At 35.6% G+C, this 16,116-nt stretch overlaps 3 protein-coding genes across 3 annotated transcripts; 1 reads left to right on the forward strand and 2 right to left on the reverse strand.

Moving 5' to 3' along the window:
* The first annotated feature begins 3,965 nt into the window (after positions 1-3,965).
* On the forward strand, positions 3,966-8,059 carry LOC125843750 (kinase-interacting protein 1). Its single transcript, XM_049522944.1, has 2 exons — positions 3,966-4,182; positions 5,142-8,059. The coding sequence occupies exons 1-2, from the start codon at positions 4,089-4,091 to the stop codon at positions 7,901-7,903; spliced, it is 2,856 nt and encodes a 951-aa protein (XP_049378901.1). The 5' UTR covers positions 3,966-4,088; the 3' UTR covers positions 7,904-8,059.
* A 135-nt stretch (positions 8,060-8,194) lies between these two features.
* On the reverse strand, positions 8,195-10,955 carry LOC125843769 (nicotinamidase 1). Its single transcript, XM_049522968.1, has 5 exons — positions 10,722-10,955; positions 9,181-9,364; positions 8,969-9,102; positions 8,696-8,881; positions 8,195-8,570 (listed from the first exon to the last, which is right to left on the reverse strand). The coding sequence occupies exons 1-5, from the start codon at positions 10,866-10,868 to the stop codon at positions 8,475-8,477; spliced, it is 747 nt and encodes a 248-aa protein (XP_049378925.1). The 5' UTR covers positions 10,869-10,955; the 3' UTR covers positions 8,195-8,474.
* Positions 10,956-11,418: 463 nt separating this feature from the next.
* Positions 11,419-15,452, reverse strand: LOC125843755 (protein ecdysoneless homolog). The gene is made up of 5 exons (XM_049522952.1): positions 14,160-15,452; positions 12,961-13,281; positions 12,400-12,533; positions 11,886-12,052; positions 11,419-11,635 (listed from the first exon to the last, which is right to left on the reverse strand). Exons 1-5 carry the CDS (start codon positions 15,296-15,298, stop codon positions 11,456-11,458), a joined length of 1,941 nt encoding a protein of 646 aa, XP_049378909.1. The 5' UTR covers positions 15,299-15,452; the 3' UTR covers positions 11,419-11,455.
* Positions 15,453-16,116: the final 664 nt, after the last annotated feature.

A 16,116-nucleotide genomic window follows, 5' to 3' on the forward strand; every position in this document is an offset into this window, starting at 1 on the left:
GTTTCTTGAAATTCAGAAAGGAGTATATAAACTTTGGTTGATATTTTATAATATATTTAACTCATCATATTAATATGAGAAGATTTACAACTTTTAATGTTTTTTGTTTTCGAATATTGATTTAAATTTTAGTTTTAAAATATTAAATTGGTCTAATCTAATTTAACCTAAAAATTAGTTAATTAATTCTCCATAAATAAAAAAATATCACATAAATCGAAATAAAGAGGAATAAATGAACTCTAATTAACTTTCGAAAGTCTTTATAGGCAATGTTTTTTTTTTTCTAGAAAAAACGTTCATTGAACCTATATTTAAAATATGATTCTAATTAACTTTCGAAAGTCTTTATATGCAATGTTTTTTTTTCTAGAAAAAACGTTCATTGAACCTATATTTAAAAGATGGTCATTATTAATAGAGATCCCTATATCATTATTTTTACCTTTCTTGTATACATTTTTATTCGATTCTTACTTTACTTTGAAACACATACTAGTCTGTTTGGCTAAGTTTTTGGGATATTAAAAGTAAAAGTGAGATATTTGATTAAGTTTTCGAGAGAAAATCAGTGATTTTATAGAGTAGCCGAATTTTGTTTTTCTTCAGAAGTTTAAAAAAGTAGTTTTTTTCTTAAACATGTTAAAGAAAAATACACTTAGAGAATTCCCTAAATTCAAATATCCTTCTTCGCTTCTATCAAAAGCTTAATTGGGACAAAGTAACTCTTACTATTCTTCGGTCTTTGCTCTTGAAGATCCTCTTGAGAACCTCTATCTCTTTCTTCAAAGGAATTGTTAGAAGGTTTGACCAGACGTTAATTGATGTTCAAAAGTTTTTTTAAAACCTATAACAATTTCTCACTAAAAGTACTTTTTTTGAAAAACACCTTTCTAAACAAGTTGATTTGAAAGTTCGGACAAACAGACTATAAATGTGCCAAAATGACTTACTATTGGGCTGGTTTATGAAGCCCACGATAGACGTTGGGCTTTGATTGGGCTCCCTACATGTTACCCCTTTTGGGCTAACTGTGAAATTGGTAAAAGCCCATTAGTTCCTAGCCTTAATGGGAATAGAAAGCTTGACCTCGACGTGGACTATTTTTAAGTTTTATTCGTGAAATTTGAAATTTCAAAACAATAACTATTCTTCAAAGATAAGATCGAAAAGTTTCCTGTGTACGTTATTTCTATCGACCTTGACATGATGTCGGTACAAATATTGTCCTTAAAAAATATTGAAAATTAAGGGTTTTCTTGCTTACATAAGTAGAACAAGAACAGATTAATTAGCTTGTTTAATTTAAGTTTGAAAGATTTTCTTATTTTCTTTATAATAATAATAGGAGATTATGTAGTATGTAATAAACATTTGACTTTGGTATTATTACTAATAAAAAATGAGCAGAATGGATTTGTTATCATATACTATGTAGTAAAAATAGTAGGATATTTAGGTTGGAGATAATAACAAATATATATCTGTCGAGTGATAATTTAATACTATCATGCACTCGATCAATATTTATATCAAATTAAATAATTTAAAGTTGACAATTGAAATAATAACACATATTCTTAATTATGGTTTTAAGTAATAAATACATCTACGAAAGACATATGTCACATTTATTTAATTGAGGTAAACATTAATAGTAAGATTTATATAAATTTTTCAATAATTGAAGTACACAAATTGACTCAGATTCTATATTATGATAGAGATGTGTTACTATATGTTACGACGATCATGTTATATTTACGAATTCGGTCAAAATCAGTAACTTAGATTCAAACTCTGAATCGTACTAAGAAATTTATTGAGTATATATATTAATAAACATCAAATTTTGACTCTGTTTCGATGAATGACAAAAAGAAAAGAAACAACAAAGGTAGAGCACATAAGTTCCTTTGGCATATTCTTTTTCCTTCCATGAAGCTTCTAATTTTCTTTTCAATGTTCGTTATGAAAGTGCAATTAATATGTGTTTATTTCTTTATTTATTCTAAGCACTAGATACTTTACACCCTTTATTATAAATTATTAGTACTAATTTGTTCTAAGATTATTTTATTTTTTTGAAAATTATTAAGAGATCCCTTTTCCCAGCTATTGAGTATCTAAACTCAGACCATGATGAGTTGTATTTAAATAATTATTCTTTCAAATAATTTATTTTATGTTGTTATCATGAGATCATGGCCCTAGTTTTCAATGATTATTTTGATGAGTAAAAAGACCTATTCCAATTGAATTTTTCCAAAAGAAAAAAAGAAAAAAAAGACTCATGTAGAAAGAGAGTAAAGCTAAAAGTATGGTGAGATTTTTCGATATGAATTTATATTTAGTCGTTCTTTAGTGACTAGCTTGAGATACTGCCAATGTTCATTGTGGAATTAATACACCCTTAATTAGAAATTTCGAGTTCAGACATTAAAAATGAAAAAAAAATCCTGATAAAAAGTACTTTATCATTTAATGAATCGTACACAATACAAATCCAAAATAATCGAGATTTGGAAATGAATATCAAACTAAACAATAACTTTGTATATTGAGTTTCACTTGACATTCTTTTAAATACATGTAACCGAAAGTTAGTTAAGACAGGCCAAAAACAGCTACTTGTATTATATGCAAAATACATAAATATTTAGTTTAATCTTTTCCAATGTACCCAAATAATAATTATAATAGTAATTATTAAAAAAAACTTTAGGACAAAGAGAAAGATATTTCTTCTTTTGTTTATTGATTTTCTAATTCTTTCTTCTTTATGAGAATGTGACGAGTTGTTAAAAGAGGCCAGTGGCTACCATGTTCACAATAATCTAATTTCATAATTGGTTGTCAATGGCTTTAGCTTTCGTTTTGCCACAAAAGAAAAAAGGAAGGGAAATAGTAAGTTTGGTCCCTCAGTTATTGATAAATTTCATTTTTGGTCCTTATGATATACGATTCATTAAAACCTTCGGTTAATTGAAGTGTGTGATTTTGGTTCTCTTATATAGGACATATGTATTACTTGGACTATTTTTAGAACTATATTACCTTGAAATATCTTTTTGAGTCGAGAATCTATCAGAAACAGTCTCTCTACCCCTACAAAGGAAGGATAAGGTCTATGTACATCATATTTTTCATATACCCTACTTATGAAATTACACTGGATATGTTGTGATTGTTATATTATCTTGAGATATAGAATAACAATTGAAGAGAAGAGAACGAGCATAAGAACAATTAATACGATCTCTTTCAATTGTAAAATTTGTAATCAAGATGAGTCACCCTTACACAGTAAACTGCCTTTGGTGATAAATCATGCAAAGAAGGACATGGCTTGGGGATGCAAAACTAAGCAAGACAACATATTTGTTCATTCATTTTGGCTTATTGATCGAACTGATTTCTTGGATCCTTTTCAATCGCGAGAAGACTTGGTTTTGTTGAAGAATCAACATCCTTTCCACTGTCTCTATATATTGTAAAGTGGAATGTATCGCATAACAATTTTAGCATAACACGTGAGTAATGAAACAATGAGACAGTTAATAAATCAAAAAAAATTATGAATTTTCATAAGCAAAAAGATCAAAAGTGCACATCTCAAGTAATTGAAAGTAAAATATGCTTATCCAGATACCACAAGGACCAAATCCAACTTTAACAATAATCAAGGGACTAAAAATGCTATTGTCCCCACAATTATTTTTTTGTGAAAAAAGCTAGTAAACTATTTAAGAATAGAGAAGGGTCCAACATTTATTTTGGTGCTAAAGGAACTCTCAACCAATAAAAACTATAATTAGACATTAAAGCCAAACAAAAGAAACAAAAACCAAAAAACACATCATAGTTTGTTAGTCCCTTTCAACTATGATTCCAATTTTTTCCTATCATTTTTCATTAACAAGAAAATTTCTCATGTATTGAAACTCTTTCTCTTTCCTAAACAAAAAAAAAAGAAGATACATTCTTTGTTATTGTAGGAAAAAAAATAGAAAAAAAGAGGAAGAGTTTCATATTTGATTTGTATTTTTTGAAATTTAGTAGAAAGGAAGATCAAGAATTGGTTCAAAATGTTACAAAGAGCTGCAACTAATGCTTATTCATGGTGGGCTGCTAGCCATATTAGGACTAAACAATCCAAATGGCTAGAACAAAGCCTTCAAGGTATGTTTTATTTTTCGATATTCGAGAAATACTATGATAAGAGTTTTGAAACTCGATGGATAATGAACGTGCACTTGTACCTTTAATAGGGTTATGATTCGCGATAAATAATGAGTTTGTCCCTCTACCCTTAAATGGGGTTCTGAATTCTTGATGAATACAAATATGAAAAAGATCTATGTCTTTTTGCACCTAAGATTTTGTGTTGAAAAATTTGCAAATTTTTTGTTAGAAATTTCAAGAACTTTCATTTTCTTATTGTTTATTTAGTTTCAAATTATTATAGGAATATGTTATCAGAAATTTCATATGAATTGCACAATGATATTAAGAAAAGATACAAAAAAAATCCAAGGAGATTGTTGATACCTATAGGTCTAGGAATAACATCATATTGCCATTTTGATTTCTATGTTCTCTTGTAGTGTCATTCTATAAAAGTTTTCTTAATATGGCTTTGGCTCGTTACGACAACAACTATATCTCAGTCCCAAGCAAGTTAGGATCGAGTATATGAATCATCACTGACTATGTTCATTCCATTAAGCTCATCTCAAACCAATGGTTTTGGCTCGTTGAGTGTGGAAATCAATTGTAACTTGTGTCATTCTAAAAGGTTTCTTAACATGGTTTTGGCTTGTTACAACAACTATATCTCAGTCCCTAGCAAGTTAGGGTCGAGTATATGAATCATCACTCACTATGCTCGTTCCATTAAGCTCATCTGAAACCGGTTTTGGTTCATTGAGTGTGGAAATCAGAAGTTCTAATTGTACTTGTGTCATTCTAAAAGTTTTCTTAACATGGTTTTGGCTCGTTACAACAACTGTATCTCAGTCCCAAGCATGCTGGGGTCGGATGTATGAATCATCACTGACTATGTCGTTCCATTAAGCCCATGGTTTTGGCTCGTTGAGTGTGGTTATCGGAAGTTCTAATTGTAATTCGTGTCATTGCAGATATGGAAGAGAAGGTAGAAGATGTGATCAAGCTCATTGAAGAAGATGGAGATTCATTTGCTAAAAGAGCAGAGATGTACTACAAGAAAAGACCAGAGCTAATAAACTTTGTGGAAGAATCTTATCGTGCATATCGAGCATTGGCTGAGCGATATGACAAGTTATCGAGGGAGTTGCAGAGTGCCAACAACACCATTGCAACACTTTTTCCAGAACAGATTCAACTAGCAATGGATGAAGAAGATGATTATGGTACTCCAAGAATGCCAAAGAACTTCCCTCAAGTACCAACAACTGGTGCAAATATACCAAATGTTCCTCCAAAGGCTCCTGTTAAAGACATGAAAGGTCTGTTGAAAACAGGCACACTGCAATTTCTAGGCAAGAAAACAGCTAACAAAGCAAGAGATGCAAACAAAGAAGCACCAAAATCTGGTTTGACTAAAGACGAGGCGCTTGAAGAGATTGACAAGCTCCAGAGAGATATACTGTCTTTGCAAACTGTGAAAGAGTTTGTGAAAAGTTCTTACCAAAGTGGGATTGCTAAGACAATGGAAATCGAGCACCAGATTGTTGAGAAGCATCAAAAGATCTGCAGTTTGGAGGATGAATTTGGTGAGGCTCGGATTATTGAGGATGATGAGGCTAGGACCTTGATGGCGGAAGCAGCATTAAAATCGTGTCAAGAAACGTTGGCTCAGCTCCAGGAGAAACAAGAACAGTCCACCAACGAAGCAAAAGAGGAGTTTAAGAAGATAGAAGAAGCTCGTAAGAAACTTAAGTCGTTCAGGCAAAAGTACTTGGGTGATCCAGCTGATGAAACAGAACCAGATGAAAAAGATGATGAATCTGCTGAAGTAACAGATGTATCATCACAATGCACGAGCCAAGAAGAAGCCGGTGAGCAAATGGAGTCGTTGCATGGCAAGATGAACGAGCAATTCGATGCAAGCTCTATGTCATCTCTAACAGTGACACAATTGGCAGAGAAGATTGATGAGCTTGTGAATAAAGTAGTCAGCTTAGAAACAGCAGTTTCAACACAAACTGTTCTTATTGAGAGATTAAGAACAGAAGCCTGTGGACTCCACACACAAGTTCGGACTTTGGAAGACGATAAGGCAGCTACTCTGACAGAGGACACACACAATCTGAACGTTAGAGTGACCATGCTAGAGGAAAAGTTGAAGGGTATTCAGGATCTAAACAAAGACGTCGAAACTCAAAACAGCAGCCTTAAGACACACTTTGCTGAAGCTCACACCAGTCTTGGCCAGTTATCGTTCAAATTGACGAGTGTGAAACCAGATGAAGAGGTTGATGAGTCGGACTCATCTCAAGATGAAGAGGAGGATCTTGCTGATATCAGGTCACAAAAAGAGCCAGAAAAGGAAAAAAATCATGTTAGTGCAAGTGAAGTTAAGAAAGAACAAGATCATGTTAGTGCAAGTGAAGTTAAGAAACAACAAGATCCTGTTAGTACAAGTGAAGTTAAGAAAGAACAAGATCTTCTTACAGTTGTTAGTGATAAAGAAGTTCAGGAAGATACAAAATCCCCTAAGAAACACGTCGAACTTCTAGAGCCAACAGTAGCTGAAAAAGGTGAAGAGAGAGTCTCATCCAAGTCTGAAAGTAGTGTTCATCATGAGCCAAAACCACAGGAAGACGAGGAGAAGGACGATGACCTTACATGGCAGCAAATGCTGTTGACTGGTTTGGAAGATAAAGAAAAGATCCTCTTAACAGAATATACAACAATTCTCAGGAATTACAAGGAATTAAAGAGGAAGCTGATTGAAATGGAGAAGAAAGAAAGAGACACTGAATTCGAAGTCACGTTGCAGATAAGAGAGCTTAAAAGTGCTATTTCAAAGAAGGATGAAGAGATAGAAAGTTTACGTCTAAAGTTGAGTCTTGTACAAGGAAATGCTTCTGAAAGTTCAGAGTCGAAAGAAGAAAAACAGCAAGATCTCAATCCTTCTGATGATAGAAGCTTAAAACCTGTGGACACGCCTAAAAAGGAAGAGAAGAATGAACAGGATGTCAAGATCATTTTGATTGATCAACGTTCATCCCTCTCACCAGTTGAAGAGAAACTACGGATGGGCATTGATGCATTACTAGACGAAAACTTGGATTTCTGGCTAAGATTTAGCTCAGCATTTCATCAGATTCAAAAGTTCAAGACCACAGCCCAAGATTTGCAGGGCGAAATAACAACACTCAAAGAAAAGGAAACAAAAGAGGGCAGCTCCAAAACAGACATGAAATCAGAAATCAGGCCAATATATAAACACCTGAGGGAGATTCAGAATGAGCTAACCGTATGGTTAGAACAAAGCTTGTCACTAAAAGATGAACTGAAACGTAGATTCTCGTCTTTATGCAGCATTCAGGAGGAAATTACAAAAGCATTAAAGGATGGCGTTGAAGAAGATGAAATCAGATTCAGTAGCCATCAAGCTGCAAAGTTCCAAGGTGAAGTTTTGAACATGAAACAAGAAAACAACAAGGTTAGAGAGGAACTAGAAGCTGGTGTAGAGCATGTAACTACACTTCAAGTAGATGTTGAGAAGACATTACGAAAACTAGATCATCAGTTTGATGTTGGTGGAAATCAACCACAATTAACAAACTCAGCAAGTAGATCAAGGATACCTTTGAGAGCGTTCATCTTTGGAACGAAAGTAAAGAAGAACAAACGTTCGTTTTTTCATCACAATAGGAAATACCAGGTCCTGAAAGGTGGAGTACCTTTATAGATGTCTTGTTTTTTCTCTTTTTTCGGTTTTCCCCTTTGTTCTCATTCTTCTCCAGGTATTTTTTCATGTATCTGGTGGATAGGCAAGAATGCTGGTTATACTTTCTTTTTTTTTGGTTTTAAGTGAGAAGGTTTGGGGATTGTATGTATGGTCTTGATGTGTAAGTTAGTGTAACAAAGAATTTATATAACAGTACCATTCTTCAAGTGCTTCATCTAAACAAGAATTAATACAATACCGCGACAATATTAGTAACTTAGGAACAAGAAAAGTATAGCAGCACACATCCAATTGAACAATCAAAGTTGTCTATTGACAAATTTATTTGGCATCGAAAACGTGATAGTTAATACATTATGGAAGAAGTATTTAGTAGTTTTGGAACAAGCAGAGTTAGCTGCATATCCAAACTGAACAAGAAAATATGCCTATGGACATATTTATCTTTCTACTATATAACTTAATATAGACTAAGCAAGCTAAGAAGGTCTTCGTAAAGTCTGCAATAGCTGTAGCAGTGTCCTTCTGAGTTTCGAATGAGAGGTATGGATCTAAATCTCATTGTTCAGAGTTATGTCTCGTTGGTTGTTGTGTCAAATGAGATATGTGAAACTACTTTTGCTCCTCTTCCTTTGGCCATGTAAAGGCCTATGTGATGCATCAATTCCTACATAGCAAATGATGAGAATGGTGAAATTGTCAATAGACAATCGATATTTGTTCCCGTGAAAAGGAAGAGTATCTAAGGTTCAAGTTTTTATGGCGAACAGCCCAATATACATATCAGGTCACCTGTGGATGAGGTAAAGCTCCTTTAATATTTCTGGCAATCTGGACTGGAAGATCAAAAGTAGCACAGCCAGGGGAATATACAATCGCATCTTTCAGGGGGGAGAGAAATCCACGGTTCCGTGCAGATAAGGCAGAACACACAAAATCAAGCACGCATATGTCCGTGCATATCCCTACAACCAATATCTAAACCAACATATTGATACTCACAACATCAGATAGAATGGAATGGAAACAAATTTTGATCAAATCATGAGATATCGCGATACTTACAGTTTTAATCTCATTAGCTTTCACCCAATTTACAAAGACATTAGATCCATCTTTCTCAATCGATCCAAGGAACCCATCAATACAATCCTTGCATCGCACTGTCACATTTGGTTCATTTTCCAACCACTGCAGAGCTGCAAATGATGATAAAAGACCACATTGACAAAACTCACTTTTAACCTGAAAGAACAAAACACGAAGGATATACTAACCAGGAACCAACTCAGATTCATCTGTTCCAGCGATACAATGAGGAGGATGAGGTGGCTCAGGCACATCAGGATGATGAGAATCACGAAGAGCATAGATAGGCCATTTCTTTTCACAGAACACTTTTGCAAGTTTAACTGACTCATCAATCATTGCTGAAATTTGTCTATCAGGTGCCACCGGAGCCTATAGCAAAGCAAATGGCACAAAATCACCATCTAATTGAAAATGAACAATATGAGGAATAAGGATCACATTAATTGCTTAGTAGAAATAATGATTTAGCCACTACAGTCACTGAAATAATTAAAAAACAAACGTTGGAACAACATACGGATAGAAAGAGAGAGAGAGAGTGATAGCGAGTACTAAACAAATCAAAGAAGATTACATACATTCAACGAAGCTCCCTAGGGGAGCTCCTATATAAAAACCTTTAAGGTGCAATGTTCGATTATCACACAAGATTCTCTTCCATGTGGATCCCAAATACAGTGATTTAAGGAAAAACAAAGATGATTTTTGAAGCATCGCTATATTGAGTTAGAAATAATTTTACATAAAACGACAGTAGACCAGCTCCAAGTAATCAGAAATCTAATGATAGCTTCATCTATAACCAAAAGTTCCTAACTTCACATGAGTTTTGCTTAACATACATTTACATTGGTAAATAGTTTATGCCTAATATCTTGAAATAACAAGAATATACTTTCCAAAAGCAAAAGAAGAATATAAGACTTCCATGAACAAATATTTGAAGAATACTTACAAAGGCCTTTAAGTATAACCCCTCGAACTTACGATTTTACACTTCATATTTAGCTTCTTACACATGAACACAGTTACACACACACACATGACACACTCATCTCAGAGACGCTTGAATGCATATATAAATAATTTCCACTTATTTCTGAAAAACTGTATGGACATAGAATTGTTACAATTCAAGTTAAGTTTTGGAATTTTCCAGAATTCGAAGAACTCCAAAAAGTCTTTTCATAATATTTGCTAAAAGTTCGCTCACAAAAATTCAGAAACAATTGCTATTTGTATTCATGTCCAAACAAAACTTAGAGTTTCCAAAGACCATTTTCAACTTGAAAAAAAATACTAGTACTTTTTTCCAAATTTCACAATTTTTATAACCAAACGTTACTCAAACTATGAATTTCAAAGTATTTCCTTTTTTTCTTTTTTTTTGGTTGAGAAGGAAAAGTATGATTTTGAATGTTCTAGCTTTGGTGGAACAGAGTTAATCGGTAGCTATGCTAGAGAGAGGTACATGGAAGTGATCAAGATACGTGCAAATTGACTAGAAAATCATAAATATATATATATATATATAAACAAGTACGAATTTTGAAGTATTTCCTTTACAAATAGATCGATCCAAACAGAACACGACGGATGTAATATACAGATTCGTCTAAATTCGTTTTTGTTTTTTGTGCCGTCTATTTCCTATAAATCCAGAAAAGTATATACATCAATATGGAAGCTTAAAACTTAGATTAAATGATCGTGATGATAATTTTACCAAATTGCCAGCTCCTACGGTGCAGAAGCCATTAACGATGTCAACGAGTACGAGACCGGTGCTAACGTCGCCGGAGAGAACCAGCGGCTCATCTTCCTCCACCGGAATCTCACTCTTCAGTAAGTCAATCGCCGCCACTGTTCCCATCACTGATTTATTTAAATTACTTTCTGTCTGCTACTTCTCTGCTCTTTGTTATATTGATTGGTTGATGTTCTCCGTCAAAAGTCACAATCTATTGATTGGTTGATGCTCTAAGTCAAAAGTCACAACCAAAACCTAGTCCTTCCTCGTCCCGTGATAAATATTTCGAATTTTGAGATTTAAATAAGTACAATCTATCTATAATCATCAATTTTTCATATATCCTTTGAATTGTAGTTTTACAAATATATATATTGTTTGACGGTCAAAAAAGAAAAATATACACATAAATTGATTCATAAAGAAAAGAGTTGAAATTAGGCATGGATTTTCTTGACTCCAACGCTCCAATTTATTTACTCGTTTGGATTAGAAAAATTGTTGATTAATAAAAGCATTAGGCTAGAGAAAAAACAAAAATGGAGTCAAATTCATTTTCTTTCCACCTTTTTTTTCTCCATTGAAGTTAAACATACGTAATAAATAGTACATAGTATTGTAAAGATTGCCGTTAGAGAAGGCAACGAAAAGAGAAAGAGGAAACAAGTTTGTCTATATATTTTTGTCTCAACTGCTTAACAAAAATATGGTTATTTCCCTTTGCTAGCATCTGGTGGTAGCTGTAGACCCATAAGTCCAAGCAAGTTAGAAGCAGGTCCTGGAAGTCCATCTTGAGAAGAAAACGAATCGAGGAAATTCTTTACGAGATTGAAATCCACATCTACCGGAGTGAAATCCTCTTCCATGTTTTCTGTAGCAGTAGATGTTCCCTGATACATATATTTGTTCAATGAGTGAACTTAGCAACATAGACGTAAAATAGAAATGCAATGAACCATAACAATTTCCATGTTTTCTGTCATAGCGGGGTATATCGAGCAACAAGCCACGAATTTACAAGAACCCATTCTCAAAAAGATTTGGGGCAAATGAATCAACTGTAAATTTAGTATAGCAGGAATATTGATGAACCCTCATCTCCACGAAAGATCAGAAACCATGAGTGTAGAGTAGACTAACCTCATCTTTCTTTATGGACTCTCCATTTGCACGGACAAAGGTATTACTAAGAGTGGTGCCTTTCAGTTCTTCATTCAGAGTGTCCGAATACGAATGCATGAAAGCGGCACCTCCCTCATCATTATCATCATGTGGCTCGGCAATATCACTCTCATCTTCAGATTCATCTGCATGTGCAATAGATTTCAGTTTTTCTTCTTACTGAAAAGAGGGCGGGGGAGGACATGTACAGGATGATTTTTTTTCCCGTGATGTGCAAACATGTTATAATTTTGAGCATAAACCCCCACCCCAAAAAAGAATGGGACAAAAGCAACCAAATAATGGTTGAAAAAATTGAAAGATAAACCAAAAGCTGTGAGATATCCATCTAAACTAGGAATTTCCGTTGGCATAGAGCCACTGATGGTACAAATAAGCGACAAATGCTGATCTGCATGTAAAGTTAATACATAACATTTTACTAGTGCTACCAAAAAGATTGACTTAAAGAAATAAAAAAAATCTCACTCACCGAACTCCATATCCAATGATGACCCTTCTTCTATATCAACATCACTGCCAGTGTCTTCATTTCCCTGACGCCTCACAAATGATTCCATGTCTTTCATAAAGAGATCCACATCAAAGTCCACTTCCTTTACATTCCTATAGGAGACAGAGGATAGGCAAATATAAGTTACTGGCTTGCTTCAATGTAATAGCGCCACAAACCACACTGAAGAGGTAAACAACACTAGGCAAGCCCCGTGTGACAAACTCAACCGAAAAGGCATGCAGGTTTTTGAACCTGTGATCCCCCATTTGGGAGATCACTTACTCAACCACCCTCGTGGGTGACTTCATATCTATTTTACAAGGAACTTAATATTTATGACCAAATTGATGACAAAATCTCTTGCTAACTATCTGATCTAATTTTACCCTTGCACACCAGAATACGTACAAAAACGACCAACCCAAAGTAAAACTATAAGATACTACAATGTAACCTCTCATCAGTAAAAATAAGATAAAAGAAACCAAGACATATGCCACTCCATGTGTTGAAATGAGAGAAATGAAGGACAAAAACCTGTCTTCTGGAACCTCTGCACCTTCATAACTGGCCACTTTTGTGACAAATGCTTGCATAGACTTCGATATATCTTTTAGATCAAAATTATCAGAATAATTGCTGGGCCCATCCTGCTCTTTTGATTTCTGTTTCCTTTTTGAATTGTAAAGTTCCATCTCCTTTTGCCTCTCTTGAAGAACGGTAGTTAGCTCATCCTCCCCACCATAAAGCCATGAATCATCATCAGACGGCGGTAGCTCCTGATCCTTAAAGTCATCAGCAGAATCAGGAAGGGCAAGGATCTCATCTATTCTTCGCACTGGAGCACTTAGTGTAGCACTGGTTTTTTTTTCAATATTAGTTAGTAGCAGGTTAAGGAATACTTATGACACACAAGGGCGTCTCAGACAAGAATCATAAAAACAGTACTATCAGCATATTGAGCAGTAACAGGAGAAAATGGTGAATCAAGCAGAGAGAATAAAGTATCATTATAGTAAACAATATGACCATGTCACTTCATAGAATTTTCAAGCTTTCTTTTCAGTAAGGCAAGAAATAAATATTCAAAGACTAACAACTTCTCTCAGAGATTCAGATCTTTACAAAATCCAGTTCCATTTTTTTTTCTTTTTTAATAACTAAGGCACAAGATTTATAAAATACAGTATCATTTATGTATACACAAATTCTGCTATGTAGAAGCTTCAAATTTTCCTTTTGACATCTATGACACATAGGAAAGTAAACAACAATTTGACCTCATTATTGAAAATTCAGTGATGGACGGTCATAAGATGTCGTATCATCAAGAAATATAACTACACAGACACACCCAAGAGATTTTTTAGCCTAGGACTCGTGAAGCTGCAAATGGCACCAGATAGATCCTGATAATGCAATGCTCATATTTTACCCGATATGCAGAAACTAACCTGATGATATGAACTTCAAGAAAAAGTTTACCCAATCTACAGATATCATCAGTGATGCTCTAATGATGTCACCAACATTTTTGTTTTTGTTACTTAATAATAGTATCATTAAAACAAGCCAGTGCAGACACCCTTCCCCCGGGCAGGGAAGTAATTAGACATATATACACCAAATTTCCAGATATCTAATCCCGTTGTACCAAATTCTAATCTGTCATCAATGCGCATCATCTAGAATTTTACAAAAAAACAAACTTTTATACAAACTAACACAACAGATACCTTTCTCTCGCATGCAGTGAACTATTCTTGTAATACTCCTCAGCATTCTGCATCAATCTTTTATACTCATTCGATCCTGGCAACAGCCCTTCAAAGTACCCACTCCGTTCTAGACTCTGCCTAAACGCATCCCAAGTACTCCCTTTTCCCTCCATACCCTGCCTCTTTTTCAACTGATAAATCATCACAAATCCACAAGCAATCTTCATTCCCAGCTCAGCTTCCATATAAGCACCCACATCACTCCTAGGTGGCAAAGCCGGATAACATTTCGGCGCCTGAAATGTCTGCTGCACCAACTGTGCATACATTGCCCTAGACATCCTAACCACAACTCGAACCAGCTCCTCCCCACTACCCCCATTCCCCAAAAACCTCTCCATCTTCGCCGCGAACTTCATTGTATCAATATCCCTATCGTAAAATCCTTCAACCGCAAGGGAAATCAAACAAGGCTCATGCTTTAACACTTTTGCAACTGACACCGGAACCCTAACCCTAACCTTATGCACATTCTTCTCCGCTCTATCCGGATACTCCTTCAACCTATTCTCTAACTGACTCTGCACTCCTTCAGGTGCTCTAGTACTAATCTCATTTCTTAACAAATTTAACCCCTCATGGATTGATGGGGTTGTGGGTATTACCGAATTAGGGATAATATGAAGAAACCCACCTCGGATAAAAACCCGGTTCGTCGCTGTATCCGGGTTAACCCAGCGGGGGAGATGAAATGCTGTTTCGATCAACAAGAACTCGCCGTCACTATCCCAAACACGAATTGACACATTAGGGAAGTGTTTTGAGGTTTGGAAAAGGAGGAATACAACGAACCATTCGTCTTCGAGGTTGTCGCCGTACCGGAGTTTGCCGGAGAGATGGGGAGGGATGGGGGTGGGGGAAAGGGTGAGGTTGAAGGGTTCGTGTTGCCATATGTAATTGGAAGTGAAAGGGGAGAGAGTTTGGAGGATTTGGAGGTGAAGGGATTGGAGTTGAGAAGTTATGGTGGGTGGAGGAGAAGTGGGGTTTAAGGTAAAGTCTGGGTATATGGAGAAGAATACGGTGTCGTCAGCTGGACGGGAGTTTTTATGGGAGAAGATGTTGGCGGAAGAGGCGGCGTAAGGGTCTTGCTCCGCCATGGTTGGATGTTGGGTCGCCGGTAAATTGACCGCCGGTGACGGTGAGGTTCTGGAATTTGGAAGAACGAGTAGAGACTGGAAGCTCGAAAATTCGGGAATTTTCCGTCCCGCCTAATATTGGTTTTGTTAGTTGTTTGGGCTGGAGAGAAAATGGGCTAGCTCAGCTCAATTTTAACATCGTCATTTAACTTAGAGGAACTTTCACATATAGCCGTTCAAAAATAGCCTAATTACTCTTCCTAGCTATAGTTTGATGATTACAATTCATAGCTACGTGTTATTGGGAGGAGAGAGGCGAACGAGACTGGAGAGAGGCAAGCGAGAGAGGGCAAAAAGTGGGAGAGATGTGAATTGTATATGTATATCGGTTAGATAATTGTATATTATACATATGTATTTGTATATATGACAAGCGAGATTGGGAGAGGAAGGAGAGAGGCGAGCGAGATTGGGAGAGAGGCAAGCGAGAGAGGGCAGAGAGTGGGAGAGAGGTGAATTGTATATGTATATCGGTTAGATAATTGTAAATTATACATATGCATTTATATATATGGCAAGCGAGATTGGGAGAGGGAGGAGTAGGGCTAGCAGGGGGACCGGGTCGTCCCGCCCAGGCTCACGACCGGTTCGAGAACCGGCTCGCCGGACCCGGTCTCGTACATTTTCGAGGGTTTATGAGGGGTTCAAATAGGGGACCGGTTAGGGGCCGGTTCGCGAGATCCCCTAATTTATTTATTTATTTATTTTATTTTTTTTGAATTATATCCGTTGGGCAACGGCTAGTGGACCCCCCCCCCCCCCCCCCCCCTGCTTTTCAT

The sequence above is a fragment of the Solanum stenotomum genome, chromosome 11 (genome assembly GCF_019186545.1).
Source record: "Solanum stenotomum isolate F172 chromosome 11, ASM1918654v1, whole genome shotgun sequence".
NCBI lineage: Eukaryota > Viridiplantae > Streptophyta > Magnoliopsida > Solanales > Solanaceae > Solanum > Solanum stenotomum.

Excerpts from the sequence above, each read along its gene's own strand:
- LOC125843750 (XM_049522944.1), top strand. The coding sequence starts at position 4,089 with ATGTTACAAAGAGCTGCAACTAATGCTTATTCATGGTGGGCTGCTAGC. Across the intron at positions 4,183-5,141 it reads GCTAGAACAAAGCCTTCAAG|ATATGGAAGAGAAGGTAGAA; the intron begins GTATGTTTTATT and ends GTGTCATTGCAG.
- LOC125843769 (XM_049522968.1), bottom strand. The coding sequence starts at position 10,868 with ATGGGAACAGTGGCGGCGATTGACTTACTGAAGAGTGAGATTCCGGTG. Across the intron at positions 9,103-9,180 it reads TGAATCTGAGTTGGTTCCTG|CTCTGCAGTGGTTGGAAAAT; the intron begins GTTAGTATATCC and ends CATCATTTGCAG. Across the intron at positions 8,882-8,968 it reads AAGCTAATGAGATTAAAACT|ATATTGGTTGTAGGGATATG; the intron begins GTAAGTATCGCG and ends ATGTTGGTTTAG.
- LOC125843755 (XM_049522952.1), bottom strand. The coding sequence starts at position 15,298 with ATGGCGGAGCAAGACCCTTACGCCGCCTCTTCCGCCAACATCTTCTCC. Across the intron at positions 13,282-14,159 it reads TCACTGCATGCGAGAGAAAG|TGCTACACTAAGTGCTCCAG; the intron begins GTATCTGTTGTG and ends AAAAAAAACCAG. Across the intron at positions 11,636-11,885 it reads AGTCCATAAAGAAAGATGAG|GGAACATCTACTGCTACAGA; the intron begins GTTAGTCTACTC and ends TATATGTATCAG.